The 21,756-nt window shown below is 44.1% G+C and overlaps 1 protein-coding gene and 1 long non-coding RNA gene across 3 annotated transcripts in view; one reads left to right on the top strand and one right to left on the bottom strand.

The window, feature by feature from the left end:
- LOC129840272 (nck-associated protein 5-like) overlaps nucleotides 1-21,756 on the top strand; it is a 189,379-nt gene that overhangs the window by 6,451 nt on the left and 161,172 nt on the right. Inside the window, exons 1-2 of one of the 2 annotated variants that reach the window (XM_055908030.1) lie at nucleotides 11,566-12,784; nucleotides 14,329-14,437. In XM_055908030.1, coding sequence (XP_055764005.1) covers nucleotides 14,375-14,437 — 63 coding nt within the window. In that variant the 5' untranslated portion in view covers nucleotides 11,566-12,784; nucleotides 14,329-14,374. Of the gene's footprint in view, nucleotides 1-11,565; nucleotides 12,785-14,328; nucleotides 14,438-21,756 lie in introns of those variants that run through there. The other variant, XM_055908029.1, reaches the window with a different exon arrangement.
- Nucleotides 12,786-13,908, bottom strand: LOC129840278 (uncharacterized). Its single transcript, XR_008757183.1, has 2 exons — nucleotides 13,771-13,908; nucleotides 12,786-13,369 (listed from the first exon to the last, which is right to left on the bottom strand). It is a non-coding gene; the product is annotated as an uncharacterized LOC129840278 (long non-coding RNA).

Below are 21,756 nucleotides of genomic sequence, written 5' to 3'. Positions count from 1 at the left end.
GGTTGTGACAAAAACTCACACTCATTCTTATGTTTAGTAGATGTACAACATTTGAGAGTGCACTGACCCTGGTGCTAGAGGCGGTACGCAGCCGGTGGTTGAATGTTTGAATGTTTGCAGGGGTACGGGACTATAAAAAGTTCGGGAACCATTGTGAAGCGGTAATCTGGGATTCAAACAACAACAAAGCTGTCACCACGACAATTTCTGGGGTAAACAGCTGAGGGATAGGACTGGAGACTCTCAAAGTCATAGACATAGGCATTTATACGTTATACTCTTCAAGAATCAATGGTTAGAAATCATTCGTTTCTAAGTCCAAGAGTCAACACCAACGTATGTTTCTTCAACCGAGTCGACCACAACCCAGCCTCGCTTAGACAGGCAATGTCACGGGTCTCCTCGACATCTCTTGCCGAACAGCACAGCAATGCAATGAGCTACAAGAGGAGGAATGCGAAAACAATGTGGAATCTTTCAAAAAAGTATTGCATTTGTGGCCACAAGGTATGCAACAGAGGCATTTCGAGAGGCTGAATTGGTGCATTTGTGCTCGCCAACTGTGATGACAAACAGTGGGTGACGTGACCGGTCTGATGGTTTCTGTCAGTGTGCCCCTTGTCTACTTTACTCTGGGTCTGTGGTGAGGAATGCTTAAAGTGTTAAGAAGCAGACATTCTGTGGGGAGCCCCAATGAAAAGCAGACCGGGGTCCTTATTTGGAAATACTGTAGTCTTACTAGTATGAGGGCTGATCTAGGATCCCCTCCCTGTCAAAATTGAAACTAATGACACTCAATGAATACGGCTCCAGGGCTTCTATCTAAAGAGTAGGAGTGCTGATCTAGGATCTGTTTTGTCTTTTGGATCATATTGATTATATATTACTGATCCTAGATCAGCACTCCTACTTTTAGACACTTGAGACATACATCCTTTGGGCCCATATTCAGAAATAGTCTAAGAGTAGGAGTGCTGTCCATAATATCAAGCTCATCATGATCTAAAAGGCTAAACTGATTTGCACTTCTAAACTGATCCTAGATCAGCACAACTAAGAGTTCTCTTGAGTTTGTGAATAATGGCCCAGACCAGTAGTTTCCAATGGTAGTAGAAAAATCTGGTTGGCAGTAAAGCTGTGAGTCATGTGTCTCCCTTTAAATGAGAGAGAGAAAAAGATAAACACTTTAAACCTTCTGAGAGACTGGGGTCTTCGCCAAGCCCAGACGCTTAAGGAATGCAGCTGGGCCTTGCTTGGTTTGCCACAGTTGAAGCCTGAGAAAGACATAATAATGCTGGCTGGTCAGACAGACTCAATTCAGCTAGCTAGCTAGCGTCATCAAAAACTAACCAGCAGAGCTTTTGAGAAGGAAGTATAGCATTTGCAAACATAGCTAATGTGTTTGTGTTTGTTTGTGTGTTTGCTAAAGGCAAGTGTGTGTGTGTGTGTGTGTGTGTGTGGGGGGGGGGGGGGTTGGTTGGTTATTCTATCATTGTGGGGACCTAAAATCCCCAAAATGCCACCACAAGGACAGTAAAACAAGGAAAACTATCCCTTATTGGGACATTTCCCCATGAGGACAAACGCTATTTTAAATTTAGGGGTTAGAATTAGGGTTAGGTGGTTAGTAGTTAGGGTTTGGGTTAGCGTTATGGGTTAAGGTTAGGGTAAGGGTTATGGTTAGGGGTTAGAGAAAATAGGATTTTGAATGGAAATTAATTGCAGGTCCCCACGAGGATAGAAGAACACAACATAATTATCTGCGTATGAGTAGAGTAAATGTGATTGTTCATGATATGGGCGAGTCTGTGTAAATTGGTGGGCATTTCTTTGTAAAAGTCCCATTAGCAGTAACGGGAAGTTCATAGGAGCACATCAAATTTGGTGTCAAATGAAAGCTATGAATCAAAATAATTATTTTATAAAGGGATACATACATTTGGAATAAGCAAAGGCTTTTCTTTCTAGTCAAACAGATGGAAAAGGGGTCTTAGAAAACATCTAGTAGAAAAAGTGAAATATCACATTTACATAAGTATTCAGACCCTTTACTCAGTACTTTGTTGAAGCACCTTTGGCAGCGATTACAGCCTCAAGTCTTCTTGACACTACATGATTGGCACATCTTTATTTGGGGAGTTTCTCCCATTCTTCTCTGCAGATCCTCTCAAACTCTGTCAGGTTGGATAGGGAGCGTTGCTGCACAGCTATTGTCAGGTCTTGCCAGAGATGTTCGATCGGGTTCAAGTCCGGGCTCTGGCTGGGCCACTCAAGGACATTCAGAGACTTGTCCGGAAGCCACTCCTGCCTTGTCTTGGCTGTGTGCTGAGGGCCGTTGTCCTGTTGGAAGGTGAACCTTCGCCCCAGTCTGAGGTCCTGACCGCTCTGGAGCAGGTTTTCATCAAGGATCTTTCTGTATTTTGCTAAGTTCATCTTTCCCTCGATCCTGACTAGTCTCCCAGTCTCCGCCGCTGATAAACATCCCCAAAGCATGAAGCTGCCATCACCAGGCTTCACCATAGGGATGGTGCCAGGTTTCCTCCAGATGTGACGCTTGGCATTCAGGCCAAAGAGTTCAATCTCGTGGTCTCAGAGTCTTTAGGCGCCTTTTGGCAAACTCTGAGCGGGCTATCATGTGCCTTTTACTGAGAAATGGCTTCTGTCTGGCCACTCTACCAGAAAGGCCTGATTGGTGCAGTGCTGCAGAGATGGTTGTCCTTCTGGAAGGTTCTCCCATCTCCACAGAGGAACTCTGGAGCTTTGTCAGAGTGACCATCGGGTTCTAGGTTCTGTGGAGATGGGAGAACCTTCCAGAAGGCCCATCTCACCCGGTTATTCAGTTTGGCCGGGCAGCCAGCTCTCGGAAGAGTCTTGATGGTTCCAAACTTTTTCCATTTAAGAACGATAGAGGCCACTGTGTTATTAGGGACCATCAATGCTGCAGAAATGTTTTGGTACCATTCCCCAGATCCGTGCCTCGACACAATCCTGTCTCTGAGCTCTATGGACAATTCCTTCGACCACATGGCTTGTATTTTGCTCTGGCATGCACTGTCAACTGTGGGAGATTATATAGACAGGTGTGTGCCTTTCCAAATCATGTCCAATCAATTGATTGATTTATCACAGGTGGATTCCAATCAAGTTGTAGAAACATCTCAAGAATGATCAATGGAAACAGGATGCACCTGAGCTCAATTTCAAGTCTCATAGCAAAGGGTCTGAATACTTATGTAAATACTTCTATTTTTAATACCCTGTTTTGGCTTTGTTATTATAGGGTATTGTGTGTAGATTGCTGAGGAAATTTAAGAATAAGGCTGTAACATAACAAAATGTGGAAAAAGTCAAGGGGTCTGAGTACTTTCCGAAGGCACTGTATCTTGAAGACATTTTCTAATTTCTCTCCCTCATGAGGACGGCAGATAACGAAATCTCACAGAGATAACAAGTAAAGGTATACCTACCAATTAGTTATAGTGTTTTTACTGATAGCAATTTGGTTCATGATTGTAATGGGGAATATGACGAATCAAGTTCATCTTCCGTTAGGAGTAATTAACACAATGAACACAAAACATATTTATATGTTTTCCCTGCCTGTACTACACATGATTTTAAGTATTGTATTTGTGACACTCATTTGTGTCACTGGTTGATGATCACTAGGCTTGATGCTGTATTTCACATATTAAACTGGTATCTGTTGATGGTGATTGACGTCAGACTGGCGGTACACTGATCGTTTATCTGTGAAATGGTGTGGTTCTGTAGCCGCTGATGTTGTCTTCCTCACAGCCTCTCAGGCTCGTGTTTACAGAACATCTGGTACTGTCTGTTAACATATACAGTGAGGTCCAAAAGTATTTGCGCAGGAACACCATTTTTGTTGTTTTGGCTCAGTACTCCAGCACTTTGGCTCTCGTGTATGTTTCCGTGTGTGTGTAGCAGAAACATTTTCTCTGCTTGTGTGCTGGAGGTGTCTCCCTGTTGCAACTTGTAATTTAACCTGAAATGATTTATGGTTGACTGTATTTGCGACTGCTCTTCTCTTTTGTTCACCTGAAAATCCCCATTGCAATGATTTATTAAGTGGTTAAAATGCTTCATTCTGTTACCACATCGGTAACAAGATGACAAAAATATCCGTAACAGAATGACTGCAACTCAATTGGCTGCAATTGAAATCCATAGTAGTCACACACCACTGTTGGGTCACCTGCTACTGTCCTCTCTTCCACTGGCATACTGTTATGTTCAGCTCATAACTGTTTTCTTTCTCTTTCTGTCACGTGGTGGTCAATGTAAAGTAGAGTAGAAGTCAGTACAACACAGTACTGTACCGTACTGTACAGTAGAGCACACTTGAGTAGTAGAGTACATTATAATTTACTGTATTGTTTTTTTATTTTTTATTTAACTAGGCACTGTACTGAACTATGCTCTACTGTACTATACTATACTATACTCAACTGTGCTGTACTGTGATGTCCAAACTTGTGAAACACAGCCATCTGTGATTGGTACAGATGAATTTGGTCTTGTTTGGGGGCGGAGCTCATTAGAATAATAGCCAGTGTGTAGAATAATACTCAAACATGCAAAGGATGATATCACTGGTTCTACCTTTGTGTCTATTCAGGATACATCACCATGAAGAGAATAACATTCATCATTCTGAATTTCTGTATAGTACAGATCAGGGACCCATAATGTCATTCTATTACCATCATTCTGTTACCGGGTGGTATTAATCCACTTCACTTACTGTCAATAACCAAAATAGATTTTCTCAAACTCAGGGTGTTATATCACAGCTGACAGACCATTCTTTCTTCATTTGGAGTAGATATTCAAACGTTTTTGAAAAACTGACTCACATAAAGAACTGATGGAGATTTGACCGTTATTCTGTTACCAAACTATACATGCAATTGTCTGTGGAAATTGTTGAAAGTAGTCCTTGTGCATAGAGTTAAGAAAGCATTTCACTCTTAGTCTACAACTGTTGTTTGCGAAGAATGTGACATAAAATCTGATTTGAGTTGTGTGGTAACTTTGCAATAAATATTTGAAAGTGATAAATCATAGTCTCAGCATCATTCTGTCACCGTGTAATTACCGTCCGTCAGAAGGGTTGTGAAGTTGTGTGTTATATTACGTGCCATTAGCATGTTGCATGTGAGTTAGTGTCTGTTACTGTATGTGTGTGTAGGCCCACCTACATGCATGCATGTGCTTGCCTGTCTGTGTGCAAGTGTGTGTGCACATGCGTATGTGTGTGCGCGACACAGGAGGTTGGTGGCACCTTAACTGGGGCGAACGGGCTCGTGGTATTGGCTGGAGCAGAATGCTATCAAATACATCAAAAACATAGTTTCCAGGTGTTTGATGCCATTCCATTTGCTATGTTCCAGCCATTATTAGGAGCTGTCCTCCCCTCAGCAGCCTCCACTGGTGCGCTCGTGTGATCTCGTGCGTGTGTGTGTGTTTGCGTGCATGTGTGTGTGTGTGTGTGTGGCAAGCCGGGGTGTGAATCCTGCAGCAACAGATCCCATGGCTCTTGACAGTTAGTTAATAAACACTGGCCTGTCAACAGCTGCACATGATGTAATGTGGAACTTCTTCTCACCCACACCACCCCCTCCCTCCCTCCTCCCTCCCTCGTTACAAGTAGCAGGGTGTTTGCAGAGCACCAGTCTGGCAAGTTAGTGAGTGTGTGTAAGCTCTGTGCCTCCCCTGCTACTACTACTCCTCACTGGGAATTTACAAAAGGAGCATGTTTTCAGCCAATTTCAACGGGAATTCCATGTTACAATGTCTGATGTAGACTTATCAGAGGCTGCTGCCAACCTGTTGAGTGAAGCAGAGGATTTGCCAGGCAAGACGTAAGTTATAGATGCATGCTCGTTTTCTGACACACATTGACACGGACACACAGGGCCATGGGTAATTGGGTGTCTCGGGCGATAATTTGCATTTGCTTTGTAGTGAGATTCAGTAAGAATATGGACAGTCAATTCCATGAAAACACAAGGCTGTTTCTCAGACTGTCAAATGTGTATCTGTCTGTGTGCTCACTACCTTTCGAGATTTAGAGAGAGAGAGAGAGAGATGCAAACTGGTCAGGATCAAACTGCTTACACACGTTCCAAATGTGGCCACATACCCAGCAGACATAACTTCTGTATTCATTTAGACACGGCTTGGAAGATTCCTGTGCTCTCTCAGCTTGGTGTGATACATGCAGTGTTCCTTTGGGCTTCAGTGTTTTTCTGTTTCTTTCCCTGACCAGCTGCCATGATGAGAGAGACAGACCGCAGCCCAGTCATGTTCCTGTCAGCAGGGCAGCTGGGGCTAGGCTACACATGCTGGACATTGTGATTGAATGTCCCAAACAGACCTGGGCTCAAATCCTATTCAAATTGTTCAAACACTTGGAGCATTTGCCTGGAGTGCCAGGTGGTGGGTGGGACTTTTCTGTTGGTTCTACTGCATCAGGAAATCTCATCAAGCACCGGCTAAAGCATTTGAAATGATTCGGGGCGCTGTTTGAACCCAGCGCTGGCCCTAAGGCAGGAAACCCATCTGATTTGTTTCAGGATGTAATACGGTCTTCCTAAGGGCCTGTGTTTGGGGTGCGATCGGTGGAGGGAAATGTGTTTCTGCAGCATTGAATCACTGATGAGCTAGATGATGACGTTATGCTCATTGTTTTGATAAAAAGTTTCAACCCAAGCATCCCTAATGAACTTGTGTGCAGTGGCGCAGTGACATAACACATTTTCTTCCATAGACAAGCAATGAGTTTGTGAGTTTGAAGTCTTGTGTCACCGTCGCAAGAAATTACGGATATTCATTGGAATTCAATTAAGTTTCTATCAGTGTAGTTACAGTAGATTGTGTCCCTATGTCATGTTTAATGCAGTATTTGCAGTTAATGTTTTATTGCACGTGACATGAGCAAAAATATGTCAATTCATTTTGCCAGATGCTCCTAGGCTTTTTCTTAACAGAGCAAGCATATTTAATTTGAAATGTGTCACGTGTGTGTGTCTCTGGCTGAGACGTCTACACCACAGCAACACTCCCGTATTCAACCTGTTGAAAGGCAACACAACACGAACAGTTCTTCCCCCCTACAAATAGGGTTAGCTACGTTGGATATATAATCTTGAGCCGACTTCCGAAGTGTTAGAAAGGGCGTCAGCGAGGGTTGTAATAAGAACACACTCGGTAGAATGCGGATCGGAATGTAACAAATGTCTGTCTGTTCATCTCTTAGGAGTGAGCTCACACGTAGCACATGATTTGCTAAATGCCCCACACCCATCCTGTATCTCACACAGCTGTGTGTGTGTGTGTGTGTGTGTGTGTGTGTGTGTGTGTGTGTGTGTGTGTGTGTGTGTGTGTGTGTGTGTGTGTGTGTGTGTGTGTGAGTGTGTATATAGCATTTGTATTTACAGAATGTGTGGGTGTGTATAAATCAACACTGTGGAACACCTTAATCACATGACAAGTTGTTTGATGACACTTCCTGTCTTCTCCAGTTAATTCCCCTCTACACTCCCTATGTGTTAACTAGACCCTATAGGGAGCTCTGCTTTGTATACAACCTGTTGTTCCTCACTCAGCTCTCTGTCTCTGCTGTCTGTCTCCTTCAGCTGTCTCATTGGCCCTGGCCTAGCTCTGTTTGTTTTTCCATATCCAATCCTCCTGGCCTTGTGGACACACACACACAACACACCAACCCCCCCCACACACACACACACATACACACGCATGCACATTCAAAGGTCTCTCATACATCCTTTGCCACTTTTTTTTACACATCAGCCTGTAGACAATTTCAAAGTGCGTGTACCTTTGACCTTTACCATTTAACAGTGCCACTGTCATTGTTACACCTTGCTGAGAAAGGCTGCAGCTATAACCCAGTTAAAACTTCACACCCACAACAGCACGTTGAAACAGTACGGTGATACAGAAGGGCAGCAGCAGGGAGTATACACATTGTGTGTGTCCTAAATCACAACCTATTCCATTTACAGGATAGTGCACAACAGTACTTTTGACCAGGACCCTTAGGGAAGCTAGTGGTTGGCAGATTTTGTAGAGAGAAATGACAACGTACATCTTTCCGCAAACTAAAATTACAGAAGTGTTTGATCTTGGAGTTAATTGAACTTTTTGTACTTATCTCTAATACCATGATGACTTTTGGTCTGTCTGTCTGTCTGTCTGTCTGTCTGTCTGTCTGTCTGTCTGTCTGTCTGTCTGTCTCTGTCTGTCTCTGTCTGTCTCTGTCTGTCTCTGTCTGTCTCTGTCTGTCTCTGTCTGTCTCTGTCTGTCTCTGTCTGTCTCTGTCTGTCTGTCTGTCTGTCTGTCTGTCTGTCTGTCTGTCTGTCTGTCTGTACCACAAACCTTGTCCCCAAATGGCACCCTATTCCTAAGGTAGTGTACTACTTTTGACCAAAGCCCAATGGGCCCTGGTCAGTAGTAGTGCACTACCTGAGCTAAAGAGACAGGAGGTTGAGGACATAGGGGACTGATCATCATACGCCATCTGTGCTGCTAGCCTGCCACACAGATGGACCTCTCTCTCGCTCTCTCTCGCTCTCCCTCTTGCTCTCCTTCCCTCCCTCTTTCTCTCCTTCCCTCTCTCTCCCTCGCTCTCTCTCTCTCCCTCCCTCTCACTTGCTCTCTCTCTCGCTCTGTGTCTCTCTCTCGCTCTCCCTCTCGCTCGCTCTCTCTCTCTGTGTCTCTCTCTCTCTGTGTCTCTCTCTCTGTTTCTCTCTCTCTCTCTCTCTCTCTCTCTCTCTCTCTGTGTCTCTCTCTCGCTCTGTTTCTCTCTCTCTTAATTCAATTTCAATTTAAGGGCTTTATTGGCATGGGAAACATATGTTAACATTGCCAAAGCAATCTCTCTCTTTCTATACGCTCACATTGACATCATGCTTACCCCCCACCTCTCAACGATTGAAAAGTAATAGCTATCTGGGAATTAGGAGGTAGCCTAGACTCCTCTCTCTCAAATCTCCAATGTATAATTATCCTCCCCATTCATTCTGCACCCTGCCTGAGCAATCTGGATGAATCATTCACAAAACGAGGCCTTGGCTGGGGGGTGGTTCCGGGCTCCAGTCTGACCCCCTTTCCTTTATAGCCCTCCTCCATTCAAACACACAGACAATATAAATAGGGTCCCGGGGCAAGGGACAGTACTCCAATCAATGTCAACCATCGCTATCCATCCCAGGCTGACTGACACTTCCTGGCAAGCTCATTTTTCTTTTTTGGGGGGGCATTGATCCAGGCTGCGTCCAAAATGGCACCATATTCCCTATATAGTGCTATTTGGGACACACATACTACCTCGCCAATTGGGTTTTTCTTTCGACTTGAGAGTCCATTTTCCTCTTGTGTTCATTGCATTATGTGATAGGTGAAAGTGCTAATTGAACACTCATGCAACAGAACGCATGTCTGGGATCATTCTCTCTGAGAATTTATATGGCACTGAGAGACCAGATGGTGTTTGCCGACCGAGTCGGTCATTGTGTTCCGTGATGTGTTATGACCAATAATGTTCAACTGGAAACACACAACACCAAACATTTATCAGACGTTCACTTGTATTCAGCTCAGAGGTGATGGCAAAATGTAATGGTGATTGTGGGTGTAATCATTTGTAGCCAAAACGTTTGTTTCCTCCAATAGAAATAGTTTGAGGTTTAAAGTTCAAGCGACAACAACCAATTGATATCTCTGTTTGATCTATCCCTCTATAAAGCGCCCTTATTGGTGTACGGTTCTTTGCTTAGTGGAGAAATGGGAATAAGAGTGGGTGAATGTTTAACTGTATGGGTACAAAGGGCAGCGCTGTCTCTGACACACACTTGTGAGTCATCAGGCTCAAAATGGCCAGAAACAAAGAACTTTCTTCTGAAACTCGTCAGTCTATTCTTGTTCTGAGAAATTAAGGCTATTCCATGCAAGAAATTGGCAAAGAAACTGAAGATCTCGTACAATGCTGTATACTACTCCCTTCACAGAACAGCGCAAACTGGCTCTAACCAGAATAGAAAGAGGAGTGGGAGGCCCCCTGTGCACAAGTACATTCGTGTCTAGTTTGAGAAACAGACGCCTCACAAGTCCTCAACTGGCAGCTTCATTAAATAGTACCTGCAAAACACCAGTCTCAACGTCAACAGTGACCTTGGGATGCTGGCCTTCTTACCCAACCAAGCCGCACTGCTTCTTCCAACCCGGAAGCCAGCCATCAGAGGAAACACCATACACCTGGCAACCTGGTCAGCGTGCACTGCGCCCGGCCCACCACAGGAGTCGCTAGTGCACAATGAGACAAGGATATCCCTGCCGGCCAAACCCTCCCTAACCTGGACGACGCTGGGCCAATTGTGCGCTGCCCCATGGGCCTCCCGGTCGTGGCCGGCTGCGACAGAGCCTGGGCTCGAACCCAGAATCTCTGGTGGCACAGCTAGCACTGCGATTCAGAGCCTTAGACCACTACGCCACCTTGGAAGCCTTTTTTAACTTTGAATACATTACAAGTTTGCATTTCCTGCTGTGAAGGAAAATTCTCAGCAACAAAATAATCATTAAATTAAGATCCTACATCTGTTGATGGATCAGTGCATCCACAGAACAATAACCTATCGCAGTGCATATGTCATTTAAGTGAAGTGTACCTCATTACAATTGTATATAAGTGATCATAATGCTATTTTCTTTTCTCATTATCCTCAGTCAGCCAGCCCTCCCTCCCTCTCACCTCTCTAGTCCACCCCTGTGCAACCCCAAATGTACCCCCTCTCCCTAGTTTCTCCCTCAGCAGATGTTAAAAAGAGTGGTTTCCCCCTTCATAACCCTCAGAGCCGCCTCCACCTCTACCCTGGCATCTAATTAGGGGTGTACACAAAGACTCCCAGATGTCAGGATTGTCCATGGATCTTTGATTGCATCCATTCCACCCGGCTGACTTGCTGGCTGGCTGACTTACTGTCTTACTGCCTGGGACGAGCGTGTAATATGGCCATAGACGTGTGTCTCTCTTTGTTGTCTCTGTGCCGCCCCCAACAGAAGACTGGTTTTACATAGTGGTAATTAGGTTTGGTGTAAATCATTTGGAGAAAGGAGGGGCTGTTGTGTGTGAGGAGATAAGGAGATGAGGATAGGGAGTTCCCTGTGGGATTGTATTTCGTGATGATAGCGTGGGCCAGAGATCATCACAGACGTAATCTGTTCCTAGTATTCTATGGCCTATTTATGCTACTGAGTTCCATTGACCAACAAACAGACTGGTGAGACTCCATCAGCTTCTACAGCATATGGGATAGACTGGGTATCAAACCTTGGTCTCAGGACTGTGTTAGCCCTCTGAGCTGAAGTCTATAACCAATTCTTCAGGACTATCCCATATGTGCTAATCACACCAAAAAGGTTACTCATTACACAAGTGTTTGTTCGCTGAAGCACCTCTTACATACGATTATAATATAATAATTATAATAGTAATAAATGCCATTTAGCAGACCCTTTTATCCAAAGCGACTTACAGTCTTGCATGCATACCTTTTACATATGGGTGGCCCTAGCGGGAATCGAACCCACGACCCTTGGCATTGTAATTGTATGAAATAATATCCCTGATTTACAACCGCTTGGCCTTTTCATTGACGTTACCACGGACATTTGAATCTGAAGTCTTTGTAAAATATCACGCGACGCATTTACATAGACACGTGTTATTGTAGTATTTTCAATGTTCGGCTGGGGATGTAGGACACTGGTCTACAAACATACGTCCTGCCTCGTGCATTTTCTCTCCTTTGCTTTTGGCCAGTTGCACATATTTCTCTGAACTTGACCAGTTCAGAAGCTGTTCATCCAAGATCGAGAGTCATTTGCTTTATTCAACCATTGGTTTTGTCATTGTACGTCGTCACGTTTCCCTGCCTTCCCCATTCTCATAGCTGACTCCAAATGTGTTTGGTAAAGCTTTCCAACCTCCTACCAACCACCTGTTTCTATATAACCTTACAGACCTGCTACAGCAGCGTAACTTCTGCAGAGTGTGAAATGCCGCCTTTCATTTCAATGAAGACTGGGCATAAGCTGAACGGCTCCATTAGAGGCTCTCACCGCTCAGCGTAAACGTATTCTCTGGTTCTATTTTCCCGGACTCCCCTCCCCTACCTTCAAGCGAAACGGTGTCATTGCATTTGACTGGTTAATCTATTACGTTTTTCGAGCCAGGGCAGTCAAGTTCAAACGTTAATCCATTTGAATCATTTGCTCTCGATTACCCACAATCCCTATCTGGGCGTTCGCAGGAAGCGTGGGGGCTTTACATCCAGTCTAATCTTTAGAGAGAAGGCACTAACTGAAATGTAATCTTAACATGGAATGAGAGTTACAGCTGAACGTAATGTCCTGGCACACATAGGAATCAGCCCTGGGTTCAAATACTATTTGAATACTTTCAGCTACTTTGGGTTTTTGTTTTAGCCTGCCAGACGGGGCAGGTTTTGTAGTTTTGTGACAATTCTATTGGTTCCGTTGCTCTAGGCAAGCTCAATGGAATCCAGCTAAAGTATTTGAAATGATTTCAAATAGTATTTGAACCCAGCTTTGATTGACATCAAAACTACTGAATGTAGGATCATCAGGGAGAAATGAAGAAGAACAGGATGTAACGGCTGTCGTCCTCCTCTTCTGACGAGGAGAAGCGAGAAGGATCGGAGGACCAATATGCAGCGTGGTAAGTGTCCATAATGTTTACTTAAAGACATAAACTGAACACTACAAAATACAAAACAATGTGAAACGAACGAAACCGAAACAGTACCGTGTGGCGACAAACACTGACACGGACACAAACACCCACAAACCAAAAGTGAAACCCAGGCTACCTAAGTATGATTCTCAATCAGGGACAACGATTGACAGCTGCCTCTGATTGAGAACCATACCAGGCCGAACTCAAAACCCCAACATAGAAAATCACACATAGACAACCCACCCCAACTCACGCTCTGACCAACTAAATAAAGACAAAACAAAGGAAATAAAGGTCAGAATGTGACACAGGAACCGTCTGTGGTGGTGGCACAACCAGAGGAAGCCTGCCTGACGTCCTGTCCTGTCGTTGACCAAGCCCCTTCCTTCCATGTTTAGATGTCACTTTTGGATGTGAGAGATTGACAGTGGATGTAGCGTCGCATTTTGATGTCAGTAGCATACGGACTGACAGGTGTAGTCAAGCCATTGAAGTCTCAGACAGGGTGGAACAGACAAGCCAGAGACAGAGGGCCTTGGGACCAGGGGCATGTGGTTACAAGACGGTCTGCAAGGCAAGTAAACATGGAATAATTCAGCATTAAAAGAGATGAATTGTAGTCAGTACCCAAAGCTATTTACACAGACTCAAGTGTAATTTGCTGTTGAATCAAAAGAGAGATTTTCTCTTTTGAAGTGACTCCTAGAATACGTAACATACCATAATTACACACACACACACACACACACACACACACACACACACACACACACACACACACACACACACACACACACACACACACACACACACACACACACACACACACACACACACACACACACACACACACACACACACAGAATCCTATACTATACAGCGGTCATGACAGAAGGTCCCTGACCCTTGGCGGTCACTATGCGACCTTTGACCCGGGCGCTTCACTGATGAGGAGGTTGTGTGCTTACTCTGTGGCAGGGCTGAGCGGAGGCACAGAGCCTGCTCTTTGTAGAGGAGTAGTATGCGTGAAGTGAAGTGTTTATCTTCTCCCTTAGCCTCCATTGGCTCGGTCGCGCTGGTTCCCAGCTCTGTTTGGAGAAGCCTATGAAAACATGGAGTAGGAGAAGGGAGGGGGGGGGACAGAAAACATATCAACTCAGGGATGATCAGTGGAGTGAGGCGCTCCCTCTCTCCAACACTTCCGGTTGCTATCAGGTTAGCAGAGCGTGCAGGCGGGCAGCACAACAATAACAGAGCGAGAGAAGCGGTAAGGAAAAAGCGAGAGATAGGGCGGGCAGCCAGGAAAGAGGAGGGAGAGATAGAAAGGGTGAGGTAGAGAGAGAGAGGGAGCGTGGCGGTGCCGCCTTCTCAGCTTCAAAGACGCAAATATAACATGGACTCTGATCTCTACTAACGTACTACAGCCTCACTACTGATGTACCCAGCAGCCAAGGGTAGTGTCTCTCCTGTACAAAAGAGTGATCTTTGGCTTCTCCCCTCTTATCCCCACCCCTCCCCTCCCACAGTGGCTCCCAGGGCCGTGGCGGCGGGCTGCAGCGGAAGAGGAGGACCATGAACAGACACCTGGAGAGGAGGGAGCAGCTGAAGAGACTGTCGCTGGACAGCAGCTTGGTGGTAAGTCAAAGGGGAAAGCACCTCTCTCTCTGTGTCTGTCTCTCTCTGTGTCTGTCTCATTCTTTCTCTCTCTCCGTGTCTCACTCTCTGTGTCTCGCTCTCTTTGTCTCTCTCCCTCTGTCTCTCTCTCTCTGTCTCTCGCTCTCTCTCTCTGTGTGTGTCTCTCTCTTTCTCTCTGTGTGTGTCTCTCTCTCTGTCTCTGTGTGTGTCTCTCTCTGTGTGTCTCTCTCTCTCTCTGTCTCGCTCTGTGTCAAATCAAATGAAATGTTATTTGTCACATGCGCCGAATACAACAGATGTGGACCTTACTGTGAAATGTTTACTTACGAGGCCTTAACCAACAATGCAGTTCAAGAAATAGAGTTTTACGAAATATAAATATTTACTAAATAAACAAAAGTAAAAACAAATTAAATAATATATATATATACAGTATATATATAACACAATAAAATAAGAATAACGAGGCTATATACAGGGGGTACCGGTACTGAGTCAATGTGCGGGGGTACAGATCTCTGTCTCTGTCTGTGTCTCTCTCTCTCTGTCACTTTATGTGTCTCTCTCTCTCTCTGTCTCTCTCTCTCTATGTCCCTTTATGTGTCTCTGTCTCTCTCTGTCTGTGTCTCTCTCTCTCTGTCACTTTATGTGTCTCTCTCTCTCTGTCTCTCTCTCTCTATGTCCCTTTATGTGTCTCTGTCTTTCTCTGTCTGTGTCTCTCTCTCTATGTCCCTTTGTGTCTCTGTCTCTCTATGTCTCTGTTTCTGTCTCTCTCTGTGTCTCCCTCTCTCTATGTCTCTTTCTGTGTCTCTGTCTCTCTCTGTCGCTGTCTTTGACTCTGTCTCTGTCTCTCTGTGTCTCTGTGTCTGTCACTCTCTTTGTCTCCATCCCTCTCTGTGTATCTGCCTCTCTCTATCTCCATCTCTCTGTGTCTCCACTTCTCTCTGTGTCTCCATCTCTCTCTGTGCCTCTGTGTATCTGTCTCTTTCTCTCTCCTTCACTACAGCTCACACAGATCAGAGAAAAGTACAAACCAGACCTGCGTTCAGAGTGCCAGATGGGTGGGATTTGCAGGTGCACTTTTGGGACTACTCCATTGGTCCCATTGAGGGTAACTCAATCAAGTGCAGCTAAAGAATTTAAAACAAAACAGCTACGTTTTTGGCTTTGAACCCAAGTCTGGTACACTAAACATACCCTGTCAGACGGTTTGAGAAAAAGCAGCCTCCTCTGGCTGTGTTTGTGTCTACGTGATTGACAGGCTTATCCGTCCCCCGGTGTCTCGAGCGACACACAAGACTGGAGAGTTGAAACGTATTTTTGTCAGGGTTAACTCAAGGTGAACCCGGTATTAAGTGCTCCTTTGGAATGTCAAGTACAAGCACGTCTCTGTGGTGGTAGGTCTCGATTAAGGCCTTTTTTTGTTTTCACATTGTTCTTTCCAGCATGGTTCCAGCAACTATGGTGGATGTTTAACCAGGCCAGCACAGTACAACCTGCCCTAGATTGGCTTGGTTTAGCCCTAGTGTAGGGTGTCCACCCATTCTGCCCAGAGTTGGTTATGAAATTTCACTTCCTTATGTTATAAAATAAAATACTTTTGACCACGATATTCTTCATGTTCTGAATCAGTCAGTCAGGTCTTTCTTTAATATATCATTAACATTATATTCAAAATGTCGGATACATCCGACAATAAGCAGCAAACTCTGTTGTCAGAGCGGTGTCGCTTCTCACAGCAACATGTTGTGGTGGTCTTCTGCAGAGTTGGTTCATGACACGAGCTGAATTAAATGTAAAAGGCGTTGAAGATTAAAGCTTGCGGTGTGCTCAGTGCTCTGTTGACATTTCACAGAGATACGCTTGTTTTTCTGAGAAATCTTCAAAAAAGAACAGGAATTTCCCATGAATATGAAAAGCCATATACTAAAATATGAAAATACTACATGTCATGTCTCAAAAATGATATCTATCTTACCTCTATATTGTTTTATGTCCTTCGAATTCAAGAAGAAACAGGAGAGTTCAACGGTGAGCCTGTCAGTTTGCCTTAATTCTCTAACAGCATCCAGCCTAGCTGACGTACTGATATTTTGCAGATTTTTTTCGGCACTTTTATTCTCTGGCCTCCATTGATTTAGTTACCCTTAATCTTGGCCATCCTACAAGGGTAAAAATGCCAATAACTTTTGAAGGGATTACGATAGAGACATGAGGGTTGGACCATTGGTGTTCTCGGAGGAGTATCTACGCAATTCACACATTTTACCCATTGGTCAAAATAGGCTTTTTTGATTGGACACCCTCCCTAGTGGGAATGAGGTTTATGTCTATCAGAAATATGTGACGCAGAAATTATTGGTTTTAAGTCATGAATGAAATCAAAAAGTCTCTAATTCACATCTAAGATGTTGAATAAATGGTGGTCATGAAATTATACTGAAAAGTGGTTCACTTTCCTTCACCATGATATGATCATACCCTCAAAGCACTTCAGAAGGACATCACGTGCCTGATTATTGCGACTTGTTTATGACACCCTATGTGATAACAGGCAGTGCAATTACCGTTTGAAGATTTGGTGATATGGTGTTTATTGCTTTCATTAGACACGTGTTGGACTGGTTCACTGTCTAGGCTGATACTGGGCCATATTAACCATACGCTGTACCATTCAACAATATTTGTCTGTTCAATTAGTCATGCATGCCCTGTCTCTTTCTCTCTCAAGGGACAGCTTGAGCTAGATGCGGCTGTTTTATAGTGGACACATGAATCATATTATGACTATTAGACTTGTTGACTTATAGGCACAATCGCGTCATCTACCGTGCTAGTTCCCAGACATTTCCGTAACACTAACATATGTTGTCTATAGAGCATTATGAGTTATTATGTGTGTACGTCTCAAAATTGTCGCTGCATTACGACTCATTGTGAGGGTTTGTAATGCATTATAGATATTGGTGACATAGAAAGTGTTACCGACAGTTCTTATACCAGCTGGAGTATATAGGGGCAGAATGTTGTTCCGTTGCCCTAGGAGAGGAGCAGAAGGAGCCCTGTAGCGTTAGTAGAGGGCTAACGTGGAGCTAGTGGCGGAATGGGGCCAGCAGGCTGAGTCGTTACCCAGGGACGGGGGCACTATGGTGGGACATGTCTGGCTCTGGCCTGCCCTGGTGAGGAGGGATGTGGAGGATCCCAGCTAGGGTTCCAGAGCCCTCGTGGCCCTGGCAGAGAAACTCACTAAAGCCTGTAAACACTCCCTTTCCTGAGAGGATATGAGCTTCCCGATACATTTATTTTCCCAGGCATCTGCGAAAACAAGAAAGGCCATTTCTGACATTCCGTCTGGCGACAGGCCCAGCATTCTTGTTCCAGTTTCCAGCTCGAATCAGAATGTACCTGGTCACTGGTTAGACAATGGGTATCTATGAATACAGGCATTTTGTGTAATTGTTCAACACATTGTCCGCCAGTAGATTTGAAAGCATTCTCTTTGTCTGGTCCCTTTGTTGGGATGTACAAAGTATTTTGACAATGTTTGTTAACATGTTTGCCGTTGGTATTTTTGCTGTTAAGATAATAACACATCTAAAGGTTTCCATTTCGTGAAATTATATTTAAGTAGAAGTTCCATTGAAGCACTTCTTGTTTTTCTCACTGTTGATTGAGATATGTATACATTAAAAGCATTACCTTGGAGTTCCTGCACAAGACACACACATCAGCTGTGTAAGGCCAGTAGGCCAAACCTCTCAACCAAGACACATTTCAAAACCTTCTAGAGTCAAAACACCATATGTTACCTGTCTACAGAGGAGCTGTGGCTAAATATTTACCTCATATATTCTTCACTGGATGGATTACATGACCCCTGGCTCACAAAAAGAGGCATCCATCTCTGTTTTGGGTGTTTTATAGGATATATTGAGAGATGGTAGTGACTCGACATACGTTTCCTCCACAATGAAGCTTGTGTTTGAGGGAAATAGCCAATAGACACATGGACCATTCTGGGTCAAAGCTGTTTGAAAGGTATGGACTAAATCTTTACAATATTACAAATGACATATGTGACGTACGTATTATGCAATTCTGTTCATAAGCAACATGTAATTGGAGAATAGTGTTGGTTAAGTTAATCTGCTGGTATTAAGATTCACTACTGTCCAGTGGAATAGTACCTACTGTAGACATGAAAGAAGATATCTGGCTTTATTGATCCAATTAACTCCAATAGACTTTATACAGGAAGTCATTTGGGTTTAACCATTTAATAACCCCATGCATGGTGGTTATGTCTCTAAATGAAGGGCGTAGGGCGAGCTGTAGCCTAACTAGGGCACTCTCTGCCTTACATTACATAAGAGATCTGTGTTGCTGGGTGGATTCTCTGTGTATATGTATTTTTATCATTTAAAAGTCTGCCTGCTCTTAGTCATGCAATTATGCAGTGATGCAGTATATTGTATGTGAATGATGCCCCTGTGTGTCTGCTGCCTCTGCCTGCCCACAGCCCCATCAGAGTCCTCATGCCCTGTCACTTCTCATAGTAGATGTTAGTACATGTTAGCCATGCATGCACCATGGATGAGGCCAGACCTACAATTATTAAATGGGCAATCTGCGATTGGTACATCCATTTGAAATAACTTAAAGATGTACCTGTCTCATGAGGTTAGGGTGACCGCTTTGTTATTGTTGTTTGAACTGCAGACTGGCCTTTCAAAGCTATGGGGTGGGTTTCCATTTGTGAAATTATATAGGTTTTTGTCTATTTGAGTTGCAGAATTCTAGTAACTTTTTTAACATTCCCAGTCTTGCAGAAAGCCTAGTTGGGATGCAAACTGGGATTTCTGGGAAATGTATCAGCATTTTGCAACTGTCTCTCCATCTGTGACATCAGGCACATGGCGTACGATGATGTATCAGGAGGTATCAAGAGAATGGGTGTGTTTTATAAATCAGACGTGAAACAACACAATACATCATAAGGTCAAACGCATCAACACACCCTGAAGTGAGTAAGCGGCTCAGAATACCGTTCTTTCTGCAACCTCTCCCTATTTCCTTCCAATATTGCATTTTATCCGTGCAGCTGTGCATTCATGCTTTGAGATTTTTGACAAAAAAGAAAATTGAAAATACTCCACCTGGAGGGTTAATTAAGTGTTTCACGTTACTGATTAAACGCTCACTGGTTAGCTGTGAATCGTTGCTGAAGAAACAGTATGTGGGAGTACTTTACTGTTTGTCTCTGTGTTGTGTTTCTGGGCAGAGCTGGGTTCACATAGTATTTGTTTTCCTTGAATGTTTGATTGAGCCTTTGTGGAGTGCCATTTGAGCAGGGTTTGCACCTTGCACTTTTGGTACTATTCCATTGGTTCCATGTGCACCAGGCAAGCTCAGTCAAGCGCAGATGACGTATTTGAAAGGTAACAAATACTATCCGAACCCACGTCTGGTTTCTGGGTAGCTGTCAGGCTCCTGGTTCTGGGTAGCCTTTCCTCATTTAATATATTTGATGTGCTCGTTTTGTTCCATTGTTGTTATCCAGAGCCGACGCGTTGTTTCATAGACCTACTCCACATTGGCTGGAGACAGAGCAATAAAACAAGCCACAAAAGGGAACATATCTCCAAAACAGACAAATTAGTTTGGTTTATGCGTCATTTAAGTGCAAATGAATTGGAAGATAAGCCAGCATGGAGTCTGGTTGGTAAAGCCTATTTTTTCACCATAGCCATATTACAGTCACAAGAGAGACATATACATAAAACATGGAGCTGGGTAGCAACTACTGTGTACTGGGGTAGAATTGCTTGTTAAGGGGATTGTGTTCTTACATTACTATTCAGTCCAATGGGGGGAAGTTTGATACCCCATCTTATGGCTCAAACGACTGTGTGTAACTGAGAGTTATAACAGTGTAGAAATCCACTGTGGTCAGAGGCTAGACTATGGTATAACAGCATGTATAACTCTAAAGGGGATGTCTCCACAGTCCACACACTGTTTGAAGGTGGCTTAGGGTTACTATGACATGTGTCAAATAGTCATGATGGAGAGAAGTGATCAGGGTTCACTTCTCTCCCCCTCGTGTGTGTTTCAAATGAACTTCTCCCAGAAGGGGTGCACCAACCTCCCAGCCTCTTTCTCCATGAAAGCCTCTCTTAGTGGCAGGGACATACCGCTCATACCTGGCACGACCCACAGGAGTATCTGTGTAGTGTGGGAACCAGGCAGAACGCGGGGCCACTCTGGCTCTTACTCTGGCTGAGAGCTAAAGGGTTTTAAAGAAGTTTACCCCCAACCTCTAGTCTCATGGGAACTGCCGTTGGTGGAGTTGGCTCTCATGGGGCTAGAGACAAATGATTGCAGCCTTGGATGTTGGATCACAATTCCCCAGAGCTGAGTTCCAACCAAGTGGTATCCCCCATAATCACCTTATCCTGTGGGTAAGAGAGGTCGGGCGCTCGGCCTCCTGTTTGCTCATAAAACCGGTTTAATCCCTACCGAGGTTGTTTTGATGGTGCTACTGGCCACTCGTCTAGTTTTCCGACCTTAATGAGATTCGTCTAGCCCCTGAGACATAATGAAACTTTCCTCTGGTTTTATTTCCTGCAATTATGAATTCCGTATGGACTTGGTAATCACATTCTGTATAACATCTATTAGGTATTTAATACACATATTAGATAGTATTTCCTACTCACAACATGTCTGGGAAAACATGGTATAATGAAATCGTTCTAGGGAACGGTACCTTGTTGGGCGTTTGAGACATCATACTATATCTCACGATTTTCAAGTTGATTAGCCCATACAAAGAGGTCATGTGGATACAGTTACAGTAGACAAAGCAACGAGTGGCATTGCTCTTCACTAAAGCATTCCACTTTAACTAATTGTAAGAGCCACATGTGACTGTATACTGTAGGTTTGTGGAGAACCCTGGCCTGCTATTTGTAGCTTGCGTTTCTGGTAAATGATCTCTAATAAATAGGCAAGCAATCCATGAGCCGTAACAGTCATGTTTTTGCATTTGCTCTGGTAGATGAGGAAAACATTTCAGTTGACCTGTTTATGTTCTGCTAGGCAGGAGAACTCTTTTTTTCTCTCTTTCTTTTTCTCCTCTCTCCCTTTCTCTCTCTCTCTTTCTCTCCTGCTGCTGTGTTCTGATGTTTGCTGAAGTCTCTGACCCGTGTCGTAAGTTATCTGTGTTACACATGCTTCAGTAATGATCCTGAAAACCACTATTTCTCCACTAAATGTAGAGTTCTGTCGCTGTCAAACCTCTTATTTAACCATCCATG

Source organism: Salvelinus fontinalis, chromosome 41 (assembly GCF_029448725.1).
Source record: "Salvelinus fontinalis isolate EN_2023a chromosome 41, ASM2944872v1, whole genome shotgun sequence".
Taxonomy (NCBI): Eukaryota; Metazoa; Chordata; class Actinopteri; order Salmoniformes; family Salmonidae; genus Salvelinus; species Salvelinus fontinalis.
This window is presented reverse-complemented; position numbering and strand designations above follow the sequence as displayed.